This window comes from Molothrus ater, chromosome 5 (genome assembly GCF_012460135.2).
Source record: "Molothrus ater isolate BHLD 08-10-18 breed brown headed cowbird chromosome 5, BPBGC_Mater_1.1, whole genome shotgun sequence".
Lineage (NCBI taxonomy): Eukaryota > Metazoa > Chordata > Aves > Passeriformes > Icteridae > Molothrus > Molothrus ater.
In genome coordinates, this window is record NC_050482.2 from 1,867,277 (window position 1) to 1,886,163 (window position 18,887).

General features: G+C 46.6%; 1 protein-coding gene across 1 annotated transcript in view; it reads right to left on the minus strand.

The window, feature by feature from the left end:
• Positions 1–18,887, minus strand: part of LOC118698215 (collagen alpha-1(VII) chain-like) — a 106,147-nt gene that overhangs the window by 55,424 nt on the left and 31,836 nt on the right. The window contains exons 17-40 of the mRNA XM_054514911.1: positions 18,554–18,703; positions 16,917–17,054; positions 15,982–16,128; positions 15,137–15,256; positions 12,863–13,009; positions 12,528–12,716; positions 11,754–11,893; positions 10,363–10,486; positions 9,039–9,182; positions 7,508–7,698; positions 6,993–7,061; positions 6,367–6,447; positions 6,245–6,271; positions 6,001–6,045; positions 5,290–5,358; positions 5,117–5,194; positions 3,706–3,732; positions 3,496–3,549; positions 2,793–2,864; positions 2,495–2,554; positions 2,273–2,308; positions 1,721–1,756; positions 1,421–1,456; positions 825–857 (exon numbers count right to left, since the gene is read on the minus strand). Of these exons, the coding sequence (XP_054370886.1) occupies positions 825–857; positions 1,421–1,456; positions 1,721–1,756; positions 2,273–2,308; positions 2,495–2,554; positions 2,793–2,864; positions 3,496–3,549; positions 3,706–3,732; positions 5,117–5,194; positions 5,290–5,358; positions 6,001–6,045; positions 6,245–6,271; positions 6,367–6,447; positions 6,993–7,061; positions 7,508–7,698; positions 9,039–9,182; positions 10,363–10,486; positions 11,754–11,893; positions 12,528–12,716; positions 12,863–13,009; positions 15,137–15,256; positions 15,982–16,128; positions 16,917–17,054; positions 18,554–18,703 (2,213 nt within the window). The remainder of the gene's footprint in view (positions 1–824; positions 858–1,420; positions 1,457–1,720; positions 1,757–2,272; positions 2,309–2,494; positions 2,555–2,792; positions 2,865–3,495; positions 3,550–3,705; positions 3,733–5,116; positions 5,195–5,289; positions 5,359–6,000; positions 6,046–6,244; positions 6,272–6,366; positions 6,448–6,992; positions 7,062–7,507; positions 7,699–9,038; positions 9,183–10,362; positions 10,487–11,753; positions 11,894–12,527; positions 12,717–12,862; positions 13,010–15,136; positions 15,257–15,981; positions 16,129–16,916; positions 17,055–18,553; positions 18,704–18,887) is intronic.

The following is an 18,887-nucleotide window of genomic DNA, read 5'->3' on the forward strand; positions in this document are numbered from 1 at the left end:
ATTTTTACTGGTTTAAAGTGAATAAAATGAACGCCTGTCATTTCTCTGCAGGTTGTCAGTGAAATATCACAAATAATAATAAAAAAAATCAGATATTCCAGGCCACATTCCATCACAAGGCTACAGCAAAATTCCTAGGACACCACTTAAGCGCAGCCTAAAAGAAAAGAGGGATTTGTGCCAGCTGAGGTTAAGCAGTCTGGGCAATTAAGACAAATAAAAGGAGGTAATGACAACGTCAAATCCCAGCAAGAAAGTCAAAATTCATTGTGCCTGTGGAAGGAGGGAGGTCTGAAGCACTGTAAGGAATTTCCATGGAAAAGCCACAGGGAACCAGTCCTGCACTAAATCCTTCTCACAGAGAGAAGGTTCTTGGCAGGATGGCAGTGAGAGAGCAAGACTGAAAAAAAAAAAAAAAAGTTAAAAAATTCCATTTAAAATATTCCAGGTCATGTTCCACCTCAAAGTCGCTGAGAAAGTGATTGGAATTCTCTAAAGCAGCTGGAAAATATGGATAATTCAGCCAGGGAACAGCTGGAAGTATTTTCTGGGATTGGGCTGGATCTGCACTTGAGTGATGTCTCCCTTCTGAAATCCCAAATTTTCCCCCAGAGTAAGGCTAGAATGGGAATACCAGGTACAAAATGTGAATAAAAGCAAGAGAAATATCCCCAGGACAAGGCTTTTCCAAGCTCTCCTCTCCTGTCCATCACAAGGGAGATGGAATTCAGGAATCGTGGAACAACCTCTGCTTTTCCAGGAATAGATCTTGCCTTTTCAAGCAGTGCTAATTAATTAACTAATTAATTAAATGTCAGTCTTACCCTGACACCTTTCATGCCTGGAGGTCCTGAAATCTGAGGAGAAGAAGAAATCACAGAAATCCTCTGTTTAAAAAATTTAATTTAATTTAATTTTAAAATCTCCTTGTCATGATACCTTTTCCAAAGCAACGAATTTTATGGGATAAAAAGAATAACACTATACATAAATTATTATATATATAAATTAATATGTGATAAGAAATTTTATGGGACACAGAGGTGGCCACCCCAGAGGTTTTATCCTTAAAGCTGGAATTTGGGGGGACATGGAGGGCTTTGGGTGTCCAGCAGGGCTCATCCCTGTGGATGAGGAGCTTGGGCAGGGACAGGCCTGGAGCACACGGATTCAGTGCTGGGAATTTTCATCCTTATGTTTCCTGGAGATCAGTGGAGCTCCTTTGAGGGGACAATGGGAATATTGGGAATACGGGAAGTGGAGAAAAGGGAGAAGAGGACAAATTTGGCAGGAGGGTCAGGGAAAAGGTCTGGGTGTTCTTCCCACGGTTCGGTGGGACACAGCTCTTGGAATCCTGGAATTTTGGGATTGAAGCTGCACAGCTGAAGGACAACAAGGGCTCTCAACCACTCCAAGTTACCTCCAAGGCTGGAGCACCTGGAAATCCTGGATTTCCCTGCAAGGCAAGAGGAAGGAATGATGGCCAATGGAATGAGAAATGTGAGGCAGGGAAAACTTTTTTCTCATCCCTTTCCCACCATTTATTCCTTGACAGTGCCCAAAAGTCATCTCAGAAGCACAAGGGCCAAGGAGAGGGGAGAACTGAGATCAAGGATATATCCCTGCTGGATCCCACAGGGAACAAGCTGGGAAAAACAGGATGAAAAATCAGGATAATTGCGCCTGAGCTGGTCAAATGTTCTCTTACTGTTCCACTCACCTGGTCTCCCTTCTGCCCTGGAGGTCCTGGAATTCCCTGGAAGAAATCAGAAGGGAATTTTTCCACCAGAATGAAAACACATCCAACATTTTTGGCTCCTGCTGCCATCCAGAGGGAGGGAGGGAAAGATGGAGTTCTTCAACCCAATTTTCCATTAATTACGGGACAGCTCTTCCAGCCTGGGACTCTGGAGTCTCCCTGGCCACAAAAGTGCCATTTATTATTATTGAAAATATCCCACCTTGCTGCCATTCCATGCCTCTCCTTGGCAGCAAGGAATTCCAGAGTGCAGGGAGTGGAAAATTATTCCCTTTCTTTGCTTTTGAGCCTGGAAGGCTCCAGGTCAGGCTGGTGTGGTTAAAGATGTCCCTGCTCAGTCCAGAGGGTTTGGACCAGGTGGCCTTGGAAGGTCACTTCCAACCCAAACCATTCCATGATCCAATGGTTCCCACAGGAATTATTGTGATGATTAATTATGATGCTGGTTAGGGCCAGAAAATTTCCTTGGAACCTGAATTCCAGGGAACTCGGGCTCAGGATTTCAGCACCCACCTTTGGTCCTGGTGCTCCTGGAGGTCCCATCATTCCCTGAAAACAGCAGAGGAAACAGTGAAAACGCAGATTTTTAAACCACAAAATCCTCAATTTTCTCACCCTTTCCAATGAGGAACCATGGGATTCCAAGGAAAACCTTAAAACTGGAGGAGACTTTGGAGACACTGAACACTCTGAGAGGACTTCAGTGCAAACCTCACTGCAAGGTTCCCAACCCACCTGCTCTCCTTCTTCCCCCTTCGTGCCAGCAGTGCCAGGAATGCCAACTCCTGCCACTCCCTGCAAGGAAAGCACAGAATCCTCAGGAATGCTGATCCCAGAGCACCCCTCCTTCCCAGACTTCTGCTCCAGAGTCTTTCTTAGCAAAACGGGGGGGGAGAAATTTCCTCTAGAAACGTTTGGCTCTGAGCAGAGCAAATTCCAGGTATGTTGGGATATCCCAAAATGCATTCCCACAGGTCTGCCCTGCTCTTCCTGTCACTTCCCACCTGGCTGAGGGATTCAGGCAATATCCAACCTTTTCTCCCTGAGGTCCAGGCAGTCCAGGAGCCCCATGGAGCCCCACAGGGCCTGGCAAACCAGGCTTTCCCTGGAAAGGAAGGAACATCATCAAATCTCTTTTTATCCCTCCAAACTGGCGAGGTTTATTTTTAATTCTGCAGAGAAATATTTATCCTGATCTGTCCCTCTGAGCAGCTCCTTTAAAAGTGAGGAATTACAGAGCTGCCTGTGCATTCCCAAATTTCCTTTTCCCTCACAAATGAGTTGTGAACCCCTGGCTTTGCTCAGGGAAGGGAAACAATGGGAGACAGAGGCTGGGAGCCCACGTTGGTCTGGAATGGTGAATCCAGACCCATGGAAAGGGGCTGGGATATCAGATATGGTTCTCCAATATGGCAAAAACAACCAAAAACAGATCCAGGAAGGATGGAAGAACAGCACATGGGTGTTATCCCTCAGATGGAGCCATTTGCAACACAGGGAATTCCCAAACCAATCCTGGTGTCTCGTATTCCCAGTAATCCTCCATGGACTTCTCGTATCTCCCCTTGAACTCAAACTTCCCACACCCCAAACCTCCTTGTGGGATGATTTCTGGAAAGAACCACCTTTTCCCTGGTTTTGGACCTGCTGCCACTTGGGGCCATTTGTTCTTGATCCACATTTTCCCCTCCTCTGGACCTGCCCCAGTGTTTCCCTGATTTCCTGGGACCACTCACCGGCTCTCCTGTGTCTCCTCTGTCACCTTTGAGGCCACTCCTGCCACGGGGACCCTGCATCAAGCACAGCAAAGTCCCATTCCATGATCCCTTCATGGATCTCCAGGGAATTTTGGGAAGTTTGGAAGCCAGGACTTCCTGGGCAGCTTGGAAATAATGATGGAAAAAAGGCTTTTCGTCCCAAAGTGAAAGCTGACCTCAGGTACTCACCCTGATTCCTGAGTCCCCTGGTTCACCCTGAAACGCAAAGGACAAGGAGAATTCCCATGGGATGGGCTTTTAGGAGCTCCTCACCAAACTTCATCCCAGAAAAAAAAAAAAAAAATCCTGCAGCCTGACAATCCAAGAGAGCAAAATTCCCACTCCCAGCAGAAGGCAGAGCTTTAGGAGAGGTCTCCAGACACCTCCACCTCAATATTGGGTGTTGGGTCTCCTTTTCCTGCGCTGATAACTCAGGGTTTGGCTTTTATATTTTTCACATTCTGTGCTGCTTTAGTGTGTAGGTCTGAGCTTCATATTATGGGATGGTGAGCTGTAAGAGCCTAAATGAGAGATGCAGGACTCCAGACAGCTCTCCAAAATGCAGTTTATTGCATCCAAAATGCAGTTTATTGTATCCAAGGTGTCACAGCAGCCCAGGGCTGTGGGTGACAGAGCTGTGCCCACAGCTGTCAGCTCCAGCTGCAGGCAGCCCTGCAGACCCTTTGGTTTTGGTTACAGGGCATTATAGACTTTTCTTTGCTGAGCATCTTCATGCAGTAGAACCAATCTATACCTGAACTGTTATCTACAGCCTGTCATAACTACTGTAATTACCATATCCATGTTACTGTTCTCCAATCACTCAAAGTTAGTGCATTACAGTTTAAGCTAGAAGTTGTTTTTCAGTTTTCTTGCAGTGGAAAATTCTGAGACCTTTTTTCTACTTGCACCATTTGCTGCCTTGTTTGCCTGTGCTCTCTTTGTGCTTGGTAAAAACATCTTCTTGTTTGGGGTGGGTTTATCCTTTGCTCTAAGCCATAAAACCCCTTCTAACTAACACACCCTTTGCCTCCTTGGTTAGCCAGTGAGACTGGCTCAGCAATTCTTTTCCTCTATATCAAAACTTGCTTCCATCTCTATTCCTTCATCAGACTCCACATTTAAAAAGCTTTCTGCCAAGCACCCATATCTGTGAGACTTTCTTGTCAGAATTTCATCCTTCCCAACACAGAACACTCTGCACAGAGCAGGGAGACAAAACAATTCCTGCTCCAGCTGGGCACCAAGGACAAATGACCCAAATCTCAGCCCAGGAGCACAAACCCCGTGGGCTGGAGAGAGAAAAACAAGCAGGGTGGGACTGCAGGGGCTAAAGCTGGAATGGGACAATGAACTGCAAGATGCAAATGGAGCAGAACTGATCCCAGGGAGAGACCCCGGGAGCGCTGGTGCATTTTGGGGCCATTTTGGTTCATCTTGGGTGCAGCCCTGGCTGGGCTCTTGTGCTGCCCCAGGTGGGTCCATGGAGGAGATCCTTGGAATGAATCCCTGCTTTATTCTGGAACTCTGCCCAGCCTCTGCTCTAGCTCAGATTCTCAACCCATCAGTGGCACATCCCAGAATTGTGCTGCAGACTCACCTTGATGGAGATTCCTGGTGGCCCTGGAGAACCTGGTGGTCCTGGAACCCCAGGAACCCCCGGCTGCCCCTTCTGTCCCTGCAACAAGGAAAAACAGGAGAGAGAGGGATTTGGGATCTCTCCCAGCCCTTGGGAAGCTGAAGGCTCCCCCACCCCTGGGGTTTGATACTCACAGGGGGGCCAGGCTGCCCATTCTGGCCAGGAATCACCTCCACGCCTCCCAGGACATAGCCTGGCTCTCCCTGTGGATAAAGGCACCTTGGGAGATCCAGGAGCAGATTGGGTGTAATAGGGGCAATGCCATCAACCCAAAGCGCCTGGTACCCAAAACCGCATGGCCATGACCTGAGTTTTGTTTGCTGGCATGGGAAAAAAATGAATCCCAAGGAAAAAAATGGAAGTTGGCTTTCAGCAGAATCCGTTCCTGATCTTCATCTGCACAGACAGCTCAGGGGAATGCAAGGAAGAGGAGGAATGTAGACTGGGAGAATGGCAGGAAGCCCCCAGTAAATATTGAAATATTTCACAGTGTCCTAAATGGATTAAACCAGGTTTGTTGATAATGGAAACTCAGAAAAGCAGAATGACCCCACCTTCTCCTGCAATTAACTAACTAATTAATTGTGCCCAGAACCTGGGATTAAGATTGAGCACTTTTCTCCATAAAGGCATAAAATTCCTGAGGGAAACTCCCCAGGATGAAGTCTGGCAGTATAGGATTAGGTAGACGCAGCTTGAAAATTCACATTCACCAAAGATCTCGGTGAAAATGCTTGGAAAAGAGAGGTCACAACAAAGAAATGAATTTTCATTTCACACATTTCATTTCATGTCACACACAAAGAAATGAAATTTTCCCAGTGAAATCCAGGAATGGAACTCACCCTGTCTCCTTTCGGCCCTGTGGGTCCTGGATAGCCCGGAGATCCCTGGAATTAAAAATAAATTCTGCAGCGTTAAAGAGAAAAACAGCCCCAAGACCATGGGTGCTGATCCCTGGCAGTTTCCAAGGCCAGGCTGGACAGGACTTGGAGCACCCTGGGATAGTGGGAGGTGTCCCTGCCCATGGAATGGGATGAGTTTTAAGGTCCCTTCCCACCCAAACCAACCCAGGATTCCAATACTCACAACGTCACCTTGGCTGCCAGGGAGCCCCTGCAAAACAGGACAGGGGGATACTGGTCACTTTTCTCTGGAATGGCCCTTTGGAAAAGCTTGTTACGGAAAAGTTTGGTAGAACCAATCCATACCATGATTCCAGGGGGGCCTGGAGGGCCTGGCCGGCCCGGCCTGCCCGGCAGCCCAGGAATGCCGTCCTTCCCAGGGAAACCCTAAAAACATGGAAAAGACCAGCGTGGGGGGCATGACCTGCAAACCCAAACAGCTTCAGGCAGCACCCTGACACTTGAGAGCATTCCCAAATCCCAGAGTAGGTCCCCTTTCCTGGATTTTCAAAGCCAGCAGAGAGCAGGAGGAGCAAAACACCAACAGGAAAGATTGGAGGGTGATTCTTTGCTCAAACTCTTCCTTGGTCATAATTTGGTTGTATTTACTGCCAGAGGACAGGGATGGCTGGGATATTGGGAGGGAAATGCTGGCTGGGAGGGTGGGGAGGCCCTGGAATGGAATTCCTAGAGAAGCTATGGCTGTCCCACCCCTGGAAGTGTCCAATGCCAGGCTGGACAGAGCAACCTGGGATAGTGGAAGGTGTGGAGGTTGGAACTGGATGATCTTTCAAGTCCCTTCCAAGCCAAACCATTCCATGATTCCATTATGTTAATTATCCAAGTGGATCACGCTGTGGGGCCATTCCCTTAAGAGCCGGACTCGATGATCCATGTGGGTCCCTTCCAACTGAGAATATTCCATGACTCACCCGCTCCCCTTTCTCTCCCTTCGCAGTGTGGGGGTCATAACCCCTGTGAGCAGCTGAGCCCCTGGAGATCTTCAGTGGAAAGGAGAAAAAAAAAATTATCAGGGAATTAATATCCAGCAAAAGATGGCAAATAAACCAGAGCGACCTGGAAACACAGACTAAAACATTCCTTGGCTTAGGCAAAAAAAAAAAAAAAAAAGGGAAAAGCAAAGTTGTGACCATCCTGGAGAATTCTCAGGCATTTAAAGTCTATTCCTATGAATTTAAAATGTGAATTTTTAATATTTAAGCGTTCTGCAGTGGCTTTATCCACCAAAACATCCCCAGCTCTATCCTGCCTTCCCCAGTTCCACTCCCTGGATTTCAAAGGTTTCTTTAGGGCAGGACAGTGAGGGCAGGATGGGACACAGTGTCCTAAACCTGCTCTGATTCTGCTTTGAAACTTCCCACAGGGAAGATTTTCCTTGTGCCTGACCCACCCCAAGCTGGATTTACTCCCAGGAGTAGGAACTCACCTTTCCCAGTGGGATTTGGGTTCCTGGAGGCTGAGGATCAGAACAAATGGCTTCTATCAGCTCTTGGAGGATTTGGGGGAAGTCGTCGAAGGTGCTGACGTAGAAAACGTTCTGAGGGTTCTGCTGCAGCAAGATCCTGTGGAGCTCCATGGGGTCAGCTCCCGACACCCCCACAGCAATGACACGGAGCCCTGGAATGACATGGATCCCACCACTCCCAATCCTTGGGATCAGAGTTTCCAAACCTCTTCCTGCTAAAAACCTCTGGTGGGATCAGGTAGAGCCCACAGAGAAGTCACCTGGAGCTGGGTGTGAGTTACAGCAGACCAAGGTGGTGGGGAGAGAGAAGAGAAAGGATGAAGGAGGGAAGGAACCAAGAGTGCCCTCAAAGTGACTCCCCACACAGGGCACCTCCCTCAACCCCCTGGAAATCCATGGAGAACCAAGGGAAACCCAATGGGGCAACCTCAGCCCCCTGAAAGTTCATGGAGAACCAAGGGAAACACTTGGGGCAGCCTCAAACTCCTGGAAATTCATGGAGAACTGAGGAAAACACAACAGGGTGACCTCAACCCCCTGGAAATTCATGGAGAACCAAGGGAAAAAAAATGGGATAACATCAACCCCCTGGAAATTCGTGGAGAACTGAGGGAAACACAACAGGGTAACCTCAAACCCCTGGAAATTCATGGAGAACCATGGAAATAGAATAGGGCAACCCCAAACTCCTGGAAATTCATGGAGAACTGAGGGAAACACAACAGGGTAACCTCAAACCCCTGGAAATTCATGGAGAGCCAAGGGAAAAAAATGGGATAACATCAACCCCCTGGAAGTTCATGGAGAACCATGGAAATAGAATAGGGCAACATCAACCCCCTGGAAATTCATGGAGAACTGAGGAAAACACAACAGGGTAATCTCAAACCCCTGGAAATTCATGAAGAACAAAGGGAAACCCAACTGGGCAACCTCAACCCCCTGGAAGTTCATGGAGAACCATGGAAATAGAACAGGGCAACCTCAACCCTCTGGAAATTCATGGAGAACTGAGGGAAACACAACAGGGTAACCTCAACCCCCTGGGAATTCATGGAGAACTATGGAAACAAAATGGGGCAATCTCAACCCTCTGGAAATTCATGGGGAGCCATGGAAACAAAACGGGGCAATCTCAACCCCCTGGAAACTCATGGAGAACTGAGGGAAACACAACAGAGCAAGCTCAACCCTCTGGAAATTCATGGAGAGCCAAGGGAAAAAAATGGGATAACATCAACCCTCTGGAAATTCATGGAGAACCAAGGGAAACCCAACTGGGCAACCTCAAACCCCTGGGAATTCATGGAGAACCATGGAAACACAACAGGGTAATCTCAAACCCCTGGAAATTCATGGAGAACAGAGGGAAACCTAATTGGGCAACCCAACCCTCCGGAAATTCATGGAGAACCATGGAAATAGAACAGGGCAACATCAGTCTCCTGGAAATTCATGGAGAACTGAGGGAAACACAACTGGGAGCTCCTACCCACGGCATGGGCTGCTCTGGCAGGGGACACCACGTCATCCTGGGATTGTCCATCGGTCACGAGCACCAGGACGTGAGGAAAACCCGGCCTCATCCCTCTGGAGGGCTGGAATAATTCCTTTAGCACGTAGGATATGGCATGGCCTGAGCAGACAGGGAGAGACAGGGTGGGAGTCTGGATTAATTCCACACGTTTGGACTCTGGATCTCCTTCCATGGGTGGAGGGTGAAGGGAACTCCTCAAAAGTGGAAAACCCTGGGTATGGGACGTCTTTTGAAGGATAACAGCTGGAAATCAGCTTGGCTGGAATGGTTCTGGTGGAATCAGCAGACAGTTTTGGAAAAGGGGAGCCAAAATATTCAGAAAATTGAAGCACTTTTCTTGCACTTCTGGAATAAAATCCACAGAATTCCCATTTCAAATGTCTTTGGAATGATCAGGAAAGAAATCTTCTACAGATTGAAATGGTCAAGAAGCTCCAAAACACTATGGAAAGATTCCTGCATGGAGTAAAATGTCCTTATTGACACAAACTCCATAAAAAAAGGATTAGAAGTAAGGCTAGTCAGGAATTTCCAGCCTGACCAATTTCATGCCTTCTTTCCCTGAGCAATCCCACAAAAATTCCTGTATTTGGACTTTTCTTGGGTTTTTTTGTGCTCTTGTCCAATATCACTGAGGCAGGATGAGGGATTTGGGTGCCTCAAATAAAAAGAATGCATTGAAAAAAAAAATCACAAAACTACAGAATATTCCAAGTTGGAGAGGATCCACAAGGATCATTGAGTCCAATTCCTGAATGGTCCATAGGGGCATCAAATCTTGGAGTTACTGGCACCAGCTTCCAACCAATTGGGCTAAACGATTAAATGAAAATTAACTTTCTTTAATTGACCATGCCTGGTTGTGTTCCTCCAGGGAACCAGGTATTCCCAGTGTCCAGGTGGGACTGAACAGAGGGAAAGTGCCTTCTCTTTGAGTTTTTTAAACGAGAAAAAATATCTGGGTTTCAGGGATGCAGGAATGCTTCAAATCAGCTATCCTCATGTTTACGGTGTAAAAACCTCCCTCAGGAGGAGGCAAAATCATAAAATAATGAGGAAAACCCAGGGGAAAAACCAGCACATCGATAAAGCACCAAGTGGTTGGGAAAACCACTCCCAAAAATCAAATTTAATCCATTCCTAAATTTAAAACAACTTTGAGCACAACACTCCCACCAAGGAAACGGCTCCAAACCACTCAGGGAAATGTTTTCCTTGGCTTCCAGGTTCTGTCCTGGGCCAGAAGGACCACCCCAGGTGTCCAGGTCCCCTGCCAGACCTGTTTTGGTGTTGCCCCCGGTGTAGCTCAGCCCCCTGATGGCTCCGAGGGCTCCGTTGCGGTCGCGGTGTTGGTTGAAGTGGAAAGCTGCCCTGGGCTCCTCGCTGTATTGAGCGACAGCAACCTGCCAAAAACAGGGATTAAAACCCCCAAATCCCCAGGAATCGGGACAGACTGCCTCCAGTCAGAGCATGGTGCACCGGGAATGGGAAGAGGTTGAATTCTCTGGGAAAAGGGAGTCAGATCCTCACCTAAATCAAATTTTTTTTATGTTCCCAGAGTTATTTGTTGACCCAGGGTGATTTCATCATTCACCTAAAACCTCCAAGCAGAGTCCAAGAAATTCCCATTTCCTGCTCAACTTAAACTGAGCTCCATAACTCTCCCTTCATAACTTAAATTAAATAAATGACCCCAAATAAATGGGGAACTGAGTCTTCCCATTGGCTTTGCTGTCATTAAATCCTTCAGGCTTCATTTGTCCTGGAGGTGATTCCTGTCATGACCTGGGGCTTTGGTTCTCTGTTGGAGGAAGGAGCTGCTGGGACATCCTGCATTTCCCACTTGGATCCACACTTGGATTTCCAACCATTCCCACTCTGGATTCCCAACCATTTTCCCTCTGGATTTCCCACCATTCCCCACTCTGGATTCCCAACCCTTCTTCCTCTAGATTCCCAACAATTCCCCTCTCTAGATTCCCAACAATTCCCCTCTCTAGATTCCCAACAATTCCCCTCTCTAGATTCCCAACAATTCCCCTCTCTAGATTCCCAACAATTCCCCTCTCTAGATTCCCAACAATTCCCCTCTCTAGATTCCCAACAATTCCCCTCTCTAGATTCCCAACAATTCCCCTCTCTAGATTCCCAACCATCTCTGCTCTGGATTTCCAGCAGTTCCCCACTGGATTCCCAACCATTCCCACTCTGGATTTCCAACAATACCACCTTCTAGATTCCCAGCTATCCCCACTGGATTCTCAACCATCCCCACCCTTGTTTTCCAACCATTCTTCACCCTGGATTCACAACCATTTCCCACCATTCCCCACTCTGGGTTTCCCAACCATTCCCCACTGTGGGTTTCCCAACCATTCCCCACTCCAGACTGGCCCAGAAATGGGATCCAAGAGGGGAATATGCACCTAAGAGACCTCTGGGCTAACCTAGCATTTCAGGTGTGGAATTTGCTTTATTCCCGATGATTCAGTCTTGGAAAAATAACCCAGACATGGAAATCTCTCCAAATGGGAAAGCTGACATTGAGGAGACTTTGATTCCTGTTGGTTTTTTTTTGTTCCACACAGGTCTTTCCCTGGTCTTTCTGCTCCACAACTCCTGGGGGGAGAGCAGACTCTCTCCAGGAAAAAAAACTTAAGAAAATCTTGCCTGCGTCCCTCCAGGTCCAATTTTGGGGAAAAAGGAGACAATTCGGAAGAGGAAATCCTTCACTTTGTTGAAGTTGCTCTGGCCGATACTCGAGGATTCATCCACCAGGAACCCAACGTCTGCCTTGAGCTTCCCACAAACTGCAGAGGGAAGAGAGGAATTCCGTAAGCTGAGGGGTCCTAAAGCACCCTAAATCCTGGGGTTTTGCACGTTCAGAGCACCAAAACAAACCCCAAACCTCTTGTGATGCCAATTTTTGGGAGAGCAGCAGCACCTTCACCCCTTGGGGTAGTGCTGAGGCCTTCACTGCATTTATGGGGTTTGGGCCTTCCCTGACATTGTCCACTCTCGTTATTCTGGGAATTAAGACCTTAGTTAAGCTTTAGCTCAAAATTAAGTTTTAGCTCCTGCAATCAGAGAAGATCCTGGTCTCTGAGCTTTGGATCAAAGATGATCTCAAAGCTTTGGATCAGAGAAGATCTTGGTCTCCGAGCTTTGGATTAGAGAAGATCCTGGTCTCTGAGCTTTGGACCAGAGAAGATCCTGGTCTCTGAGAGCTTGGGATCAGAGAAGATCCTGGTCTCTGAGAGCTTGGGATCAGAGAAGATCCTGGTCTCTGAGAGCTTTGGACCAGAGAAGATCCTGGTCTCTGAGAGCTTTGGACCAGAGAAGATCCTGGTCTCTGAGGACTTTGGATGAGAGAAGATCCTGGTCTCTGAGCTTTGACTATTTCTACATCATGATGATGATCATCATCATCCTCCCCACACTCACTTGGCCCAGGCAGGGTTGTCAGCGGTGCCGACATCGTGCTGGTCCAAACTGGGGGCTCTGGGAGCTTTGTACTGGTGGGCACTGGGAGAGGAGAGGTCCCCACGCTGCTGGGAGATCCTGATGGAGATTTCCTCACATCCAACGGTGCAGGAGCCGCTGGAGCAGTTGGTGGCTCCCTGGGAGCTCCTCCTGTAGGACCCGAACAGAAAAGGTGAATTTTAAACCTCTTTTAGCCTCTCCAGCAAAGAAAAAAAAAAAAAAAAAGGGTATAAACCCCAAAAATCAGCCTCAAGAGCAGTTTTCCCTGGAAAATCCAGGTCCCCCATCCCTCAGACCTGTTTGTGCAAGGAGCGTCGTCTCTGGTCCCTCCAAGCCTCCAAACATTGGTTTTATGGAAAACAGATAAATTTCCTTGGAGCTCAGCCCTGTAACTCGATGGGATCGGGAAGCTGCCGGTAACAATTCCTGGGAAAGAGCAGGAGCTGTGGAAAACAGGAGGAACATGACTGGGAGCCAGGAAAACAGAGTAATTCCCATTTTGGTGGCGTCACTGTTGGCAAACAGGAACTTGGGGATGATTCCCGGGATTTGGAGAAGAGGCAAAAGCAAATAACTCACAAAGTGCAGTGGTCAGGTCCTAAACCAGATGAAATCAGGTTGATTTTGTGCATTGAAAATTTGCAATTTATGCAAAAATTGAGGGAATTTGGTGCTCAAGGCTGAGAGAGCAATTTCTATCCAGTGGTTCTTATGGGTACAAATAAGATTATTTCCTGGGAATGAATGGAAAGTTTGATGAAAAATAAAATCAAACTTGACTGAGAAATTTGGCTGCACACAATTCATAGTTTTGATTTAAAATAATGATAGGAAAAAAAGTGTGATAATAATGATTACTATTTCCTAAGTGCTTTACTTTAGAAATAATAAATGATGAATTTGACACTGTTCAAAGTGGAATTTGTAGCTTTTTTATCCTGAAATAACATTTTCCTTAGAAAAAAAATCACCCAAAAAGCTCAGTTTGTATGTCAAGAATTAAAACCAGTGCAAATAATCTGTTCCACTGTCATCAACTCATGGAATTAAGGTTGGAAAAGATCTCCAAGGATCAAATCCAGTTTGCTGTTCTCAGTTCTCCACAAAAATTTTTGGAATGAAGGTTTTCCTCCTTTAAATAAAATTGTAAAATCCCTCTTGAAATTTGACTTAAACTCTTGTTCTTCCCTCCCTGAATCAAAATAGTCATAATTGGTTTACTTAGTCTGATCCACAGGTGTAATGATCCCAAGTGGAATAGAAAGGGATCCAATTTTTTATGGGACAGGCTGGGTGGAATCAGCTGGGAAAAGGGCATTAAATGAGCTTAAAAAGGAGCAAGAAAAATGTGTAATAAAATAATGCTTATTTAGGGAAAAAAAATCAAGTTGCATAAAGGAAAATTAATCAAGACAAAAAAAAAAAAAAAGGGCCAAATTTTAAATCAAACAAAATTTAAATCCCAGTGTTGGCAGTTGGGATAATTAACCAGGAAAAATTGGAATTACTCACTCAGGAGCATAGATTTTATCCTATGGAGAAGTGGGGTCAGGATTCATCTGCTGGTGATGGGAAATCAATGTTTATGAACCCATTGCAGCTGGATCGATGGAGGGAGGGCACAGGGGGACTGTCAGACATGGGATTATCCACTCCTGATTCCCTGGCAACTCTGAAATCAGGGATTCCTGCGTCCTTCCAGATCAATACTTGAACAGCATAGCACAGGAACGGGAACAGTTGCTTTGGATCACTAAAATCACTCCAGAGATCTCCAAAGGTTCCATTACCAAATCGCTTTTCCATAATATTTATCCCCCCCAAAAAAAATGCTGCTGTCACGGGATGGTTCACCCTGAGTGACACAACCTGCAAGTTATGGAGCTGCCAATCCTGAAACATCCTTGGAATTAAAAAAAAAAAAAAAAAAAAAATTAAATTATGCTTCTGGTAGCTCCAAAAGCACTGCAGGGATTACAGGGAATTCCACTGGATTTGGTTTCTTTATTGACTTTGGACATGAACTCATCTTAGAAAAAAGTTTGTGGTTGAAGCCACAGGGACAACTTCAAATTCAGAGAGGATTTTAGTCCATTCCAGGAAAAAAAATCATGGAGTCGGTGCTTTAAAAGGGCAAATCCTGAAAAGCCAAATCAGTTGGGAAAAGGAATGGTGAGGAATGATTAAGGAATTTTTAAAAGCCCTTCACAGCAGAGCAGAGATTTGAAACAGATAAAAATGAGGTTTTATGGATGACAAAACTCCACCTTTTTTTTTTTGGTGGATTTGATGGACAGGAAGGGACACAGATAATGCCAAAATTCCTTTTTCCTGAGGAAAAAGGAAATTCCTTTTCCCCACCCCTCCTTTTTGTCCTCCCCATGAGGATTTTGCAATGGCCAAATGGGACATTTTGTGAGCCTCCTCCAGCTCCCATTTTCCCTCTTTTTCAGCCAAATGGAGAAGCCGAGATGAAGGAAGCCATGGAAACCTCCAGGGTTCTCCTGCTGAGCAGGATCCAGAGGAGCTCGGGAGATGGATCAGGGTTTCCTTCCTGCCCCAAACGTTACCTGAGGACAACCCCCACATCAGCAAATACAGGGATGCTCCAGGGACGGAATTCCAGGACAGCAAAACGCTGGAATCCGTGGCCTCCTGCACGGTGAATTCCATCACTTTGGGCAAATCCACTGTCGGAAAAGCAAGGGACAAAGCTTAGGGGCCGGAGACGGCTTTGGGGGCATTTCTGCCATCCCAGATTCCGTGATTCTGGTGGGAGGAAGGAGATCCTTCAGCACTTCAGGTGTTTTCCAAGCAGCTGAATCAGACCAGGTTCTCATTTGGTGGGAAATGGGGGAAATTTTGCCAGATCTTCAGTCTGGACTTTAAACTGACTGAAACTTGAGGTTTTGGGATGGGTAATGAAGTTCTTCTGGTGATTTTTTTTTTCCAGATGCTCCCTGAAATCCCAGTGTTGGCTCCACACCCCTGATTTTCTCCTTGGTTTAATCTCAAACCTGCCCGTTTTGGCACAACTCATGAGAGGTGTTGGCCTTTACCTGCTGGAAAAGGTCAAGATATTGCATAAAGAGGGAATTCCAAGATAATGTGCCACAAAAATGGAAATTATTGGCAGGGGAAGACAGGGAAATACCAATATTCCTTGATAATAAGGAGAAAGGATCAATGTCTGTTTTTTTTGTCGGATCTGAGAAGAAACAAGGTCGGGTTGGATGGGGTTTGGAGCAACCTACAGAAGGTGTTGGAAGTGGAGGATCTTCAAGGCCCCTTCCAACCCAAAACATTCTGGAATTCCAGGGATGAGGTGTGCATCAACCAAAACTGGTTGATATTTCTTTTTCTTTCGCTCCCCTATGGAGATGCTCTTATCTCGATCCATGAATCCCATACTCACAGGTTTTGGCCGTGAGCACCATGGGGTGTCCCTCCTGCCCCTTTCCCACTGCAGACACGGAGATGGTGTAGGTGGTGTTGTCCTTCAGTCTGGGAATCGTGAAGGAAACGGCCTCTGCTGGGACCAGCTGGGAGGATTCCGAGTCACCTGAGAGGAGACGTGCCAAAAAACCCGTGGTGTCCACGGAAAGGGAAGTGTTAAGAGCCATTGTTACAGCAGCTTCACACACATCTGACAGGGTCTGGCCAGGGAGGAGAGTTAGGGACTCATTTTGCCCATGGGGAAACTGAGGCACAGACATATCTTATGAAAAATACTTTTGGGGGGATCTTTTCTCCTGAGAGGCCTCAGGAACAAAATGTAACCAATGGTTATCTGCTGCTGTGGAATGCAACAGGTGCATCTGTGGTTGTTTTTAATTAATGGCCAATCACAGTCCAGCTGTCTCGGACTGTCTGGTCAGTCACAAGATTTTGTTATCATTCCATTCCTTTCTATTCCTTTCAAGCCTTCTGATGAAATCCTTTCTTCTATTCTTTTAGTGTAGTTTTAATATATCATTTCTTTTAATATAATATATAAAATAAAATAATAAATCAGCCTTCTGAAACACGGAGTCAGATTCTTGTTTCTTCCCTTGTCCTGGGACCCCTGTGAACACCACCACAGAAACTGAGGCACAGGCAGAGGAGAGATCTGGTCACAAATATGGAAAGGAATTAATTCTTGGAATTCCCAAGTCCTAACTATATTTATATCCTTGGTTAGAGCCTAAAGCTTAGCTCAGGGCTGGTTTAGAGGAGTTCGGCCTGTCCCTGTAGCCATTGAAGCCCCCAACCTACCCCAACCACCCATGGAAAAAGGAATTTCCTGAGCCAAACTCCCCCATTTTTGTGGGTTCCTTGTGCTCCCTGTCTGAGGATTGGGATTCTTACCATTGGATGGCTCCCAGGATATCTTGTAGTGACTTATCCCAGGAAGCCTTTTCCAGGCCAGCTTCAAAGTGCTGACACCAGTGTCGGTAACCCGCAGGTCCTGGATGGTCGGGATGGGGTTGGAGTCTCCAGAAGGAGCTGGAAAAACGAACCAGGATAAGATTTCAGCTCAGTCTCGGAGCAGCACCATGCCTTCAAGCTGTGGCGGAGGAGAAAAGTTTGGGCATTCATATCAATATCTACTTTCCAAACATTATCCAGGATGTCAGGCTGAAATTCCTAATGGATCCATGGAATCCAAGCTGAGGAACCTCATCCACATCTCTCACCACCCACACCAAACTGGTGACACGCAGAGGGACACGAAAAGAACTCCAGGAGAGGGTGGATCGTCCAGACACATCTTCAAATTCCCCGAAAAACTCATTGAGATGCACTCAGGTGAAGAAGACACGGAAAGGAGCCAGAATTCCGTGTTGGAAGAGGCAGAGCCACAGCCTGTCGCCCTGATTTTTTAAGATTTTCTGAGCCTTCTGATGTTTACATTCTTGTCACAGACTTTCTCACACACTTTCTGTAAGTAACTTATTCTTTTGCATTCTTTTATGGAGGAGGAGAAATTTGATGGACTGTTGGTTTGTCCAGTGTCATTGGGGAGGTGGCACTGTCACCCTCCAATCCACTGTCACTTTTAGAAATCCATAAATGTTGGAGTCAGGAAATAAACTTCCCTTTTTTCACCTTGCTTGTGTTGTTTCATGTCCTGTAGTGACAACAATCCAAGGAATTCCCAAATCCTCAGGAGTGCAGGCTGGTGAGTGACCCTGGGTGGTGCCTGCAGAGATGCTCCTGCATTCCAAAGGTGCTTCTGGATAAAAAACTCTGGGAATTGCGTTGATAAATCCAGGATTGTCCAACATGCCAGAAGAATGTGTCCACTCCCTCCCCATGGGAACAGCCAGGGATTGTTGCCACCAAGCAATGAGGGCTGCTCGTGCCTCCACCATCCACAGGATATCCTGAGCTGGATCCACCAGGACCGTGGAGTCCAGCTCTTAAGTGGATGAACACGAGGATTGAACCCAAAACTTCGGTGTTTTTATCACCAGGCTCTGACCAACTGGGCCAATCCCACGCCCAAGACCAACCCAAGCTTTGCCTCCCAAACTGAGGGAGGGTTTTTTCTGTCGCCATGATATTTTATGAAAAAATCCTTTTGCTAGGATCTTTTTTTCCTGAGAAGCTGAGAGGCCTCAGGAACAAAATGTAAGCAATGGCTATCTGCTGCTGTGGAATGCAAGAGGTGCATCTGGGATTGGTCTCATGTGGTTGTTTTTAATTAATGGCCAATCACAGTCCGCTGGCTCAGACTCTCTGGTCAGTCACAAGATTTTATTATCATTCCATTCCTTTCCTTTCAAGCCTTCTGATGAAATCCTTTCTTCTATTCTTTTAGTGTAGTTTTAATATATAATTTTCTTTTAATATAATATATATATAATAAAACAATAAATCAGCCTTCTGAAACATGGAGTCAAGATTCCCATCTCTTCCCTCGTCCTGGGACCCATGCGAACACGACCACATTTGGTGACCCCGAGTGAGGAAAAATTCCACGTTTTCCCAGCAGGACTCACCTGTGAGGTGAGTTAGGATCACCTCGGGCCCCTCGGTCCTGCTGAACACAGCCCGGACGCTGACCCTGTACAGGGTGTTGGGCACCAGCTGCTCAATCCGATGGGCCAGCACTCGGCTGCCCAGGTACCGAGTCCTGGCAACCTGTTTTCCTGGAAAAAAACGGGGATATTTCAGAGCCTGGAGCTCTCTTCCTTCCTCCAAAGGAAATTGCTGCACTGCCCAGAGCTCTGGGGATTATCTCCATAAATAAAACCAGGAAAACAAAGAGGAGGAAGGACCTCCAACAGGACCAAGTTTCCCTGCTGTGGGATCTCTTTCCTACCCCCCAAGGTG